At 44.6% G+C, this 11,578-nt stretch overlaps 1 protein-coding gene across 13 annotated transcripts in view; it reads right to left on the bottom strand.

Moving 5' to 3' along the window:
- Window positions 1-4,007: 4,007 nt before the first annotated feature.
- The window catches only part of PPP6R1 (protein phosphatase 6 regulatory subunit 1), a 74,440-nt gene continuing 66,869 nt past the window's right edge, over window positions 4,008-11,578 (bottom strand). For 11 of the 13 annotated variants that reach the window (XM_053261407.1, XM_053261406.1, XM_053261396.1 and 8 more), the window contains 2 exons: window positions 10,291-10,413; window positions 4,008-6,641 (listed from right to left, as the gene is read on the bottom strand). In XM_053261407.1, the coding sequence (XP_053117382.1) occupies window positions 6,638-6,641; window positions 10,291-10,413 (127 nt within the window). In that variant the 3' untranslated portion in view covers window positions 4,008-6,637. The remainder of the gene's footprint in view (window positions 6,642-10,290; window positions 10,414-11,578) is intronic. The other 2 variants (XM_053261398.1, XM_053261403.1) reach the window with 1 other exon arrangement.

Here is an 11,578-nt window from a genome sequence, read left to right as displayed (position 1 = left end):
AGGCTCTGACCCATGTAAGTGATGCCAGAAAAAAATATACATGTCCATCTTTAATTTGCTATAAGACACCGTGTTGTTTTTGATGTCACAGACTATCACAAGTACTTTTGTTCCCACCCTGCAAAATTTATTTATCATATTTCTTATTTAAATGACATTAAAGGCTTCTGGCTCTTTGTATCTGCTTCTCTTTTTAAGGGGGCACTATACCATGGAGATGCCATGTGTCAATCTTTATTTCATCCCAGATACCAAATATGCATTGGCTTGGATAAGTCCAGATGTGCTCTGCTGTATGTCCCCTAGGAGGAACCGTTTCCCATACGGAATTATGCCCTTGTGTCAATTTCATCACATATTCCTGATTCATGCATACACTTTAACTGGAGTTAAAGCTACTTGGGGTTGTAACTCCAGTATGCCTGAACCCATGAAACTGTGGTTGAGTCTAAATTTAGCTCCAGTTAGCTGTGCTCAACTCCAATCTGTACCTGAGGTTTTATTTCAGCGATACCGCCGACAACTGTGATTTTTGCCACCAAAAGGTTGTTGGAAGTTAAGGACTTTGCGCTGTCTCGTCTCAGACAGTGGAGGACAGACTAGTAAGTCAGAGGGCTAGAGGGTCAAGACATTGGTCATCCCTTCTCCACTGCTCTGACTCCCTTTGAAATGTAGATTGCTACTCTTAGGGATTAACTTCCTCCCTCTCTTCCCTACCTGTCCTTCTACCTTGCAACATGGCAAGCCTCTCTCCCTGCACCATGTGTGCAGAGAAGATGCAGAATCCATCTGCATCCAGCTAGCTAGCTAGATTAGAGATCCTAACTTTCCTATCTAGAATGGAGTTCTCTAATAAATACAATTTATATTGATTTGAAACTATGAATTGGCTCCAAGTTACTTTACTCTCAGCATACACGCATACCTAACTAAATATCCGCTGTGTTGTGCCTCTGTGCACTCTGCTATAATGAGAAAGGGATTCTCTCGCCACAGAGAATTTCCAACAAAAGTTACACCTGAATGCGGACTCCCCTCTAACAGCAGTTAAGCATCTCTGTCTGGCAGCAGGGCTGTCCTTAGGGTGGGTCGACTGGGCAATCCTCACGCTGTCAGAGGCCCCGCTCTGGGCACACTGCAGCCTGCCCTACTCTCTCCCCCAGTCCCAACAATTCATCTCCCCCCCCCCAGCACTACCGAGAGCCGATCTTTTTTTAAAATCCCCAAAGCATGGCACACACATATTGCTACAGCTCCTTCCCTCCCCGCTGCCGCCTCTCAGCTGTTTGGTGGGTGGGCGGGGCTTCCAGAGAGGCCTCTCGCTGCCAGCCTGTCTGAAGCTTTTTGGTGCCAGCTGGCAGGCTTCCTGCTGGAGGAAGCAAGGAAGGAAGAAGGCAGAGTGACCAATGCTGGCTGCCCGTGCCCCTCCCCATTGCCCTGCCCCTCAGATTTTGTAATAGAGGTATAATGCGATCTCTCTTTTTTTTTGGTTATCCCACCCCCACCCCTGTGAATATTTATAGAACGGCTTGCCATATCTGTGCCATTGATATCAGGCACAGATATAGGGCAGATTGGGAAGGCTCTGAATATTCAATCTGAAATGGATTAGGCAATCTGATTTTTAATATTTCTTTTAAAAAATATATTAAAACAAACATGTCCTATAAGTGGCTTGTTTCATGGCAGAAATTTACAAAAATGTCTGAAACTGAATCCGCCCCCCCGATCATCATTCCACTCCCATATGGAAGAATTTGCCCTTTGCCTCCATTAAAAAAGGGTAAAGCACCCCCCCTTTCTGCCCCAGTCTTTAGATCACCTGGAATGACTTGGCATAGGGCTTTGGTACTGAGCTGCAATTCTATGCACTCCTACTTAAGAGGAAGCCCATTGAACTAATCATTTACTTCTGTGCAATTCCATTTGTTTACTGCAAGGCAACGGAACAGTCCAGGACAAGGAGAGAGAACTGTCACTCTTACTTAAGAGGAAGCCCATTGAACAGAATCATTTACTTTTGAGTAATCCCAGCAAACTGTTCTAAAAACTCAGAAAAACAGCTACTATTACATGAGGCCTTGCCCTTCACAGCCACAGCCTGTGCTGGATCTTATCTTGACGTTTCAGGCTTGGAGGACCTCCCCTCTCCCTCCACTCGTTAGGCTAACTGGAATTCTCTTTTTTGTACCAGGTTGCCTAAGAGTATACAACCAAGCCTTCTGTGAGACATCATTAGTGTTAGTAGATATCTATGCTCACTGGATCTTTCTCTGCATCCATTGCCAAAAGGGCAAAGAGAGATTTTGATTTCTGACTCAAACTACTTCCGTTTGTTATGGTTCTTCCACACAGCCACGTAAGATACAGCCTTCTGGCCTATTAGGTCAACTATGGCAGGGGCAGGCATTACTCCTGTTTGTTTTCAGGAAGGCCTTCAAGACGCACCTGTTCTCACAGGCTTTTAATTAGAATTAATAATTTTAATAACTTGTTTTAATAACTCTCTTATGTGATTGTTTTAATTGCATTTCATGGATTTTAATCAAGTGACTTTTAATATTGTTTTAAACTTTGTACACTGCCTAGAGATGTACACATCAGGCAGTATTAAAATGATCAATAAACACCTACCCTTCAATGGACAGCACAAAAGTCAGTACAAGAAGTATCCTCTGGTAACAGACAAGAATGCTTCCTCTTCCCCTTTAACCTACTTTCCTTAAGGAAAGTAAGCTTATGAGATCACCTGGCATTCTGTATGTGTGTCCCACCCCCCTACCTCATCAACTTTGCAATGCCAGGACCAATATGAACCAAAATTGGTTCAGCTGTAGGGACACTCAGTGGTGTAGTTTGTCTGTGATGTCATCCACCCCCATTCAAGATGGTGGACACCTAAACATTTGAGGTACAAGTGGGCTAACTTGTGGACCGTTTAACTGATTTGAACCAAATTTGTGTGGCAACAGCTCTTAGGAACCAATGACAGTTTGAAACATAGTTTAAATTGCAATGAAACCTAATCAGAAAAGCTGGTCTACTGCAAAAAGGATCCATATGCATGCATAAATACACTCTAGTGATGCACTTAAGACTAGCACAGCCATTGGCAGTGCTGGAAACTAGTTTGTCAAGACAAGACACAGAGGCCTAGAGTGTCACCTTCCCAGCTGCTTGTGGGATCAGACTAGTAGAAGATAAAACCTAAAGTTTGAGCAGGGGACTCCTGGGGTATACTAGGCTCTTTCCCCTCTTCATCTTTGCTCTAATGGGGTGGGAGGAGTAAGGAAGCGGGTGGTGGTGGGGATTAAAGGCTGAACCTGTCAATGGGTCTGCTACGGAGAGCTGCTAAGAAAATGTGCTCCCACTAGAGGAGACCTGAAGAGTGGTTGTTTAGTCCACTAAAGGGGGTGGGGGCACCCTCTAAGGCATTTCTCTTCTCCAAAGCAATAGCCACAGTATTTTGAAATGACAATGGGCTCATAGTTTGCACCACAGTTGATGTAAACAGGCCTCTAGCATGTAGGCCTTGGAAGGCTGTAATCTCTCCCTTGCTTTTGTCAGTGCCACAGACTACCCCCTAAGATCATGCCAATTCATTTAGTAATCTGCTTAGGAGCAGAATCAGGTAGGCAGATTTGAGCCCTAGTCTATGCATCAGATAGGAGAAGGTGGCAGAATGGATTGTACCACATCAGAGTGAAGTTGAGAAAATAAACTCCCTGCAAATAAAAAGTGAGCACATTAAGGGAAAAGGTTCTAGCTCAGCCTGCTTCTTACTGTGCTGGTTTTCTACTTGCATAGAGCTCTTTGCCAAATTGTCACCCACCCACCCACCCTACATCTGACCACATCAGGATCCCACCATCTCATTCTGCTGTGCATGCAAGATAAGGCCAAAGACAATGAAAAAATAGAAGGTCTGACAAAGAGGAGAAAAGAAAAGAGAGATGGAAGGCAGGTGAGGAAATACGATTGTGTAGGAAATCACACACAGAGACTACTACGGCCATAGAATCTCTTTATTCAAACAGAACACACACATACACACACAGGGGGGGAAAAGAAAAAATAATTACCAACATGGCATGACGCAGACAACGCGAAAGGCCACTTCTGTCCTTGTGGTTTTTAAGAGCTTCAAGAAATATTGCCACTTATATGGGGGTGGGGGGGAGCAGGGAGGGAAGAAAGGAGAGAGCAAGTCTACTGATCACCTGGAAGTAAAAAGAGGTGGTGGGAGGGGAGGGTGCACCGAGTTCTTTCACAAGGAAGGTGTTCCTCACCACCACTTCTTTACCACCCTTGAAGTGTCAAGACTAACCTCCATGACCCTGATATTAGACCCTCTTGACACTCCCTCCCCACTAAGACCCATGGACACTGGAATTCCTTGCCCTCCAAATCTCAAGGCATTCTTGGTTAAACCTTTGCAATGCTCCTGTCCTGATTCTGTAGTCAGAGGCAAGGATGAGGCAGTGATTTTTTTTTCCTTTTCCGTTTTAACACTATAAAAGGAGCTGCAGAAACTCCAAAAAAACAAACATCAATAGCTTGGGGAGGAAGAAGAGAAAAAGCAGTGATTCTGGAGCTTTTGGTGGAGAACTCTGCTTAGGGACCCTGGAGGAGCAGAATCTGGCAGGGCCAAGAACGGGAGGGTTGGGAATGAGAACTCATTGGTGTCTGAGGGAGGGCAAAGGGTCTCTTTGGAGAAAGTAGTACAAAGGGATCGCCAGTTCCTTGGGCACTCTGTAAAGGTAGTGGGGGTCTTGCATGTGAAGAAGTGCAGGACTCAAAGCAAGAACTCTTGGAGGCAGGAGAGAGTCTGGTTTCCAACAGAACACACACTCACCCACACAACCCAGGCAGATTCAGGAACTGGGTGGGTAAGGAGAGAGAAAATATGTTGGGAGTCTAAGGTTACATTTCTAGGACATATTGTAGGCATGTACAGGAACTCCTCCTCTTTCTATAGTAATCCAAAGGTGCAACACCCCCACCCGCCAATTCTGATGAACCTTGAGGGGGGGGGACTTACTGAACCCCACCCTTAGGATAAATTGCGAGAGAAGATGCTTGCTGCAGTCAATGCAGCATACAAGCAAGCCAAAATTCACCAACAACCTTGATGGGTTAACGTGCAGTTGGTGTCAATTATACTGAACTCTGAGGATGGACTCATCAATATCCCTGTCACTAGTCACAAGTACAGCAAAACTGCAGAACTCCCAACCGTTTGTCGGAAAATCAGTTGACTTTTCCAAATCATGGATGGTCTAAAGATTCTCTCCAGGACCAAGTGGCACATAACCATTTGCATGGGAGGAAGAAAGAAGAAAATAAGTTTCCTGGATGCATAGCCAAGAACCATTGTCGCAGGAGGGAGGACGCAAGAGTGAGTCTACTGGAATCCCCTAAGGCAATGGTTGTAGGAGACAGTGGACTTCCCACAGAACAGTTCTGAAACATTAAAGAAAAAACGCTGAAAAGAATGGATGGGGGTGAGGCCTGAATCTTTGGGAAGAGATGGAGCAATATCAAGCTTAAACCCCAGCGAACTGATGAACATATCAGAAGGGGAAACAAAATGATAACTTTTGGAAGAGTCAATTGAAATTTCGCATTGGTGCACATACAAAACATTCTTAAAACCTCACTGAGTAGATTGGTTGAAGACCCCAAGGACACAGGGACAGTTCCTTAGGGGCAGGGGAGAAAAAAAACAACTGTTTTCAGGCAAGAGACCAGGAAGCTTTGCTCTGCCCGATTCTCCCAGACACTTTCCTACTGCTCCTGCTTGAATAGTAGCTTCAAACAGTCATTTCTCACAGGGGCGGTGGGTGCACAAGCATGTTGATGCATAAAAATCCCATGATTTAATCCCAACATGGAAAGGACATTTCACACAAGCCTTGAACCTACTATAAAATCTCCCATGCCTCACTATTCTCCTAAGCCTGTTGCTTGCGTTAGTCTGCGGAGAAGCCCGTTACAACCTCCTGAAGCAAATTGTAACCCCCGCTTCATCCACATGAGGCTCCCACCCTACCCCCTACGGATCAATTTAGATGGGGAAAGAGTGGCAAATTTGTGCTTGAAGGTAGGGCTATCGGTTGGAGGAGGAGCCCTCAATATCAAGAGGTTTTTGCTTGACTGTGTTCTCCCTGCCCCACTCGGTGGTACTCCATCAGAAGACCTCTAATACAATTCAAGCGTCAATTTTAATTGCATCAAAACAGACAGGTTTGCTCAGTGCAGCAATGAATCGCATGGGGGTGGGGGAGGCATTGTGCCAATGGTGGAGGGAGACTGCCCCCCGCAGGGGACGCTGTTGCTGGGATTCATCAACCAACATGCCGCTAGGAGGATGGTGCTTCGGTCCTCTGTATGCACATCCGTTTCTCACGCAGGCGCTCGTTGGTACCAGGTCCTGATTTCTTCAGTGATTGCTGGGGGTGGGATAAGGAGACAGAGACTGGGACCCTTCTTTGCCCCTTGCTGCTTTCTCTTCTGCCCCATGCACCTGCCCAGAGGTGTGAAGGCACCGGAAGGACTGGGGACAGTCCCTGGCAAAATGGACTTGATCGAGCGAGCAGCGGTGGGCTTCCCCAGTGATGAGACCCACTGAGAGGCTTTATCTGGGGAGGAAGAAGAGAGATACGGAGTGTTAACTATTGCATCCATAGCTTATATAGCATTTCAAAGTTGGAGACATGGGTATTCCATGTACATGAAAGTAATAATGCTGCACTATCTGGGAGCTTTGCATCCTGGGTGGAACTCAGCATTCTCGGAACTAAAAAGTTTCTAGTTCTTATGGCTGTGGAAGAAAGTTTTATCATCACAGTCATTGTTATAAAGTCACTGGACACCAATAAAGCAGGAAGTAAGTGGGACTTGTGCTGGCAATCCAAGGAAAAAATATATCATCAGGCCTGTGCACATTCTGCCCACACAAGTAGTACAAGCTTATATTACAATGTCTCAGAAGGCAGCAGATTTGCATATCCTTGCTTATACTGCATAAATGGCAATATGATGTTGAAGCTACCTCAGAAATTAAGATTGAAAGGTGGGATATAAATATTTTAAATATATAAGTAGAAGTATTCTCTTTCAGTTAGTTTTAAAAAAGGGAATGGGGCGGGGGGAGTGTTATGCGTGGCTCTGAAGCCCCAGCTCCTGAGTGCTGGAAATTAGGGATGTGTACGAAATTGATTTTGCGTTCTGTTTCGAGCTTGAAACAATGCAAAACGGTCAAAACACTGGTACAAATGGCTGTTTCGACAGAACAAACTCAAAAGGTTCCAAATGTTTTGGCCATAGGGAATAATGGGTAAACTTGAAACACAGCATTGTTCCCCATGGGTAGCTGCTAGGGATCCTATGGGGATTTGGGGAAAGATTAAAAATTTGTTAGAAACTGTCCGCTTGCTCATTTCTTTTGTGGGTTGGGTGGTAGGTAGCACCCATCACATCCTACCACACAACTCACTTTGGTGTCCCTAGGAGCTACCCATGGGGAACAATCGAGTGCTTTGAGTCTCCCCATTGTTCCCTATGGCTGGAACAATCTGCACTCATAGAGTGCACACACAAATTTTCCACTGCAATTTGCAAAGCATTTTGTAACCTTGCCTTGAAAAACAGTGCAGAAGCACACAGTAAAAGGGGATCTGTCCCTCCCAACACAGTACACACATTTCAAACCCAGTCCAAAAATGGCCAAAAAGGAATCACTGACCCAAAATCCACTGCCAGCTACAGAGCCTGTGCTATAGTAACAGCACTGGCACAAGTTGCTCTCTCTCACACAATTACGACTCCTTCCTTCCTAGCATTGCAACAGCTGCCACAGCAGCACCCTTAGCAGCAAGTATAGCCATAAGCTCAACTAGAGCAACTTCAGCCACATTTTCACTGAGTAAAGGTAAAGTGTGTCGTCAAGTTGATTTCAACTCCTGGTGCCCACAGAGCCCAGTGGTTTTCTTTGGTAGAATACAGGAGGAGTTTACCATTGCCTCCTCCCGTGCAGTATGAGATGATGCCTTCCATCATCTTCCTATATTACTGCTGCCTGATATAGTACCAGTGGGGATTTGACCCGGCAACCTTCTGCTTGTTAGTCAAGTATTTCCCCGCTGCGCCACTTAAGGTGACATTTTTCACTGAGTACACCTTGCAAAACAAATTGCACAACAGAGCAGTGAATGAAGCACATGGAGCTCATCACAACAATCACCAAGAAATATTACACACACACACACACACACACACACACGCATGCCACTGTCCATTTCTCACCACAACACTATCTCACAAACAAAACAAAACAACCCAAGGAAGGTCCGGCACTCAACTTCTGTCTTTGTCAATCTGAGATCCAGCAAAACCAGATAGCAGCAATAGCACAGCATATTATACTCAGAGCTTAGAAAAGAAAACCATAAAATCAAACCTTCCTTCCTCCTCTCCTCCAAGTGAGGGAGACACAGTATAAGGGCTCTCTGTGCTTCACAGTCCCTTTGAATACATTTTGAAATTCTCCTTTTTTGTTCTCCTCTCCCTCCCCCGCAGTCAATGGGGGCACAGTTGCCTATGACAACACTTGATTTCTATAACAAGCCAACCAAAAAGCAAGAAGAGTAAAAACCAATCAGAAGACAGTGCCAGAAAGCCCATCAGCAAGGGAAAAACAAGCCTCCAAAATGGTGCTCGAAACATTTCGATCGAAACAGGGTTGTTCTACTCTGAGCTCGAAACATTCCCTTTATTTAAGAGTGTTCTGTTTCAAGCTCAAAATGGCCCATTTCAAGTCAAAATGTTTCATCAAAATTTTCTGCACACCCCTACTGGAAATTCTGCTCAGCGATCCCTTTGGCCTGGATTCCTTCAAGCACTGGCCACACACATTGTCCAATGCAGAATTCACAATCTTCACAGGGCCAGAAACTCTGCTTTAAAAAAAAAAAAAAATTAAGTTGAAAACAGAGATCCAGACTCAGCATCCATTTCTCCAATTGTCCAATGCAGCTCCATCCCAGAATACATATAACCTGAGATAAGCTATGGAAGAAGGCACTAAAATTATGAAGAGAACAGATCATCTCTCTTGCAAAGAAATGACACAAGCACTTTGGGCTTATTATTTTATTTTTTCAGTTTATATTCTGCGCTTCCTAAAGTGGCTCATGGCGGTTTACATTAACATCAAACACACATAATAAAAACAATTAAAATAAAATTAGAAGTTTGATTGTCCTCTATTTTACATTTGTTTTAACCTCATGCTTGTCGCTGACCGAAATATAGAGATAATAATAATAATAATAATAATAATAAAAAATAAATTTAAACCAGATTAAAACATTAAAATTAGCCATCATTCAAAGCCAGGCTAAAAAATGAGTCTCTAAGGCTCTCCTGAAGGCCTCCAAGAAGATAATCCACTTATATCCACAGGGAGCACATTTCACAACCTAGGGGTGACAACCGAGAAGGCCCGATCCCAGGTTGACACCCGATGAACCGGTGGCACTGCAAGATGGATCCCTTCTGATGTTAGTAAGCGATGGAGATCTTGTAGAGAAAGGCGCTCTCTCAGGTAACCGGACCTAAGCCATTCAGGGCTTTAAAAGAAATATCCGGTAGGTAATATCCGTTTAACATTAAAAAAAGATGGGAGAGTACCAAAATAAACGTCTCCCAAGGATGAAGTGGAGAAATCACTCAACACATCATCCAATGAAAACTGATTTGCATGAGGATGAGGCAAACAAAAGTAACATCCAACATAAACTAAACTTATATAATTCTTTGCCATGGTTGCATGGATGGGCCTGTTAAGAATAATCAGATCACTCCATAGAGAATGTTTGCTAGAAATCAAACCTCTGCTCAGGGGCTACATAGCGCATAGGGCACCAGGTGCTGAGTTTAACACAACCGAGAACTGGCTGTTTTCACCATGCTTTGCTTGTGAGCTTCTCGTTCCTGAATACTGGGCAAGACAGAACTTTGGTCTGATCCAGGATAGCAATTCCTGAATACTTATGGATCATTCAAGAAGTGAAGGAGACAGAAAGGAAACTGCATGACGGAGGTAGAAGAGAGACCCTGTGGCTGAGCCTCCCACTGCATTTCCGTGACTCAAACCCAATCCCCACATCTGGCCTCTTTTTGTCCCAATAACCATCCACCTTCCTCCCTTCCCCCTTGCAGAGGGATCTGTAGTCAGAAGGCCACCACCTGCCAGGTTACCTGTCGCACCTTCAGTCCAATCCTCACCTGGCTGCCAGTTGCTGCTGCTGCTCTGTCTGTGGGGAGCTGTGCTCAGGTTGTGGAGCCTCTGTTGTCCCCTGGGGCGGTTGAGCGGAATCAGAGGTAGATGGGGGAGGTTCTACTGTGCTGCTGAGGAAGGAGAAAACCAGACATCTGGTTATAAAGGAAAGTAGCCATTCTTCTTCCATATCTGGCCTGTGCATGCCACACAATCTCAGTGATTAAAAAAACACATAGCACGTTTGATATAGTATATATGTGCACACAAGCAGAAACACACACACCTCATACCTTTTGTATCTATTACCAGCTAACACAAGAGGCTATACTTCTATATAAGTTTATTTATTTCTTGTATAGTATATACAAATATGCTAATTTGTATATTGCCCCAAACTCACATCTCTGGGCAGTTTACAATATATATAACAAAATTTAAGCAAAATAGTTTAAGAACAAATTCATAATTTCACAAATCTAATTAAAAGCTTGGGTAAATAAATGCATCTTAACAGTCTTTTTGAAAACTGTCAAAGATGAGGAGTCTCTTATTTTGGCCGGGAGCATATACTAAAGCCTCAGGGTGGCAAGTTAATGGTTCTTGTGGACTACAAAGGAAGAGAGTGAGAGAGAGCGAGAGAGAGTGCAAGCACTACAATCAGTGACACTGCTGAAGCAACTCCTGGACTCTGATCTCCCAGTGTTGGCAAAGTTCTGTGCCTCACCCCCATCAACAAAGTACAGCCCTTTAGAAACATCAGTTGCAGAAGATAAACAGCAACTGCCAACTTTGTTGGGAGAATAGGAGAGGGCAAGCAACCAGATCTCCCGTGCACAGCTTACTTGTTCACCCTGCTGGCCTTCCAGTGTGCACACTCCCCCTATAGGAAAGGACCGTGCACTACACCAGAAGCCCAGCAAGACGTACAGCCTTCTAGATCTCTGTGCGTGCCTGACATTAGTTGGACAACATTTTACAATGCAAGTCATAAATTTCAGTACAGCCTACAAACAAAAGCAAGGAGAGCTGGTCTTGTGGCAGTAAGCATGACTTGTCCCCTTAGGTAAGCAGGGTCTGCCCTGGTTGCATATGAATGGGAGACTTGATGTGTGAGCACTGTAAGATATTCCCCTCAGGGGATGGAGCTCCTCTGGGAAGAGCAGGTGGTTTCAAGTTCCCTCCTGGCTTCTCCAAGATAGGGCTGAGAGAGATTCCTGCCTGCAACCTTGGAGAAGCTGCTGCCAGTCGACAATACTGAGCTAGATGGATCTATGGTCTCACTCAGTATATGGC

The sequence above is a fragment of the Hemicordylus capensis genome, chromosome 6, assembly GCF_027244095.1.
Source record: "Hemicordylus capensis ecotype Gifberg chromosome 6, rHemCap1.1.pri, whole genome shotgun sequence".
NCBI classification, from domain to species: Eukaryota; Metazoa; Chordata; class Lepidosauria; order Squamata; family Cordylidae; genus Hemicordylus; species Hemicordylus capensis.
This window is presented reverse-complemented; position numbering and strand designations above follow the sequence as displayed.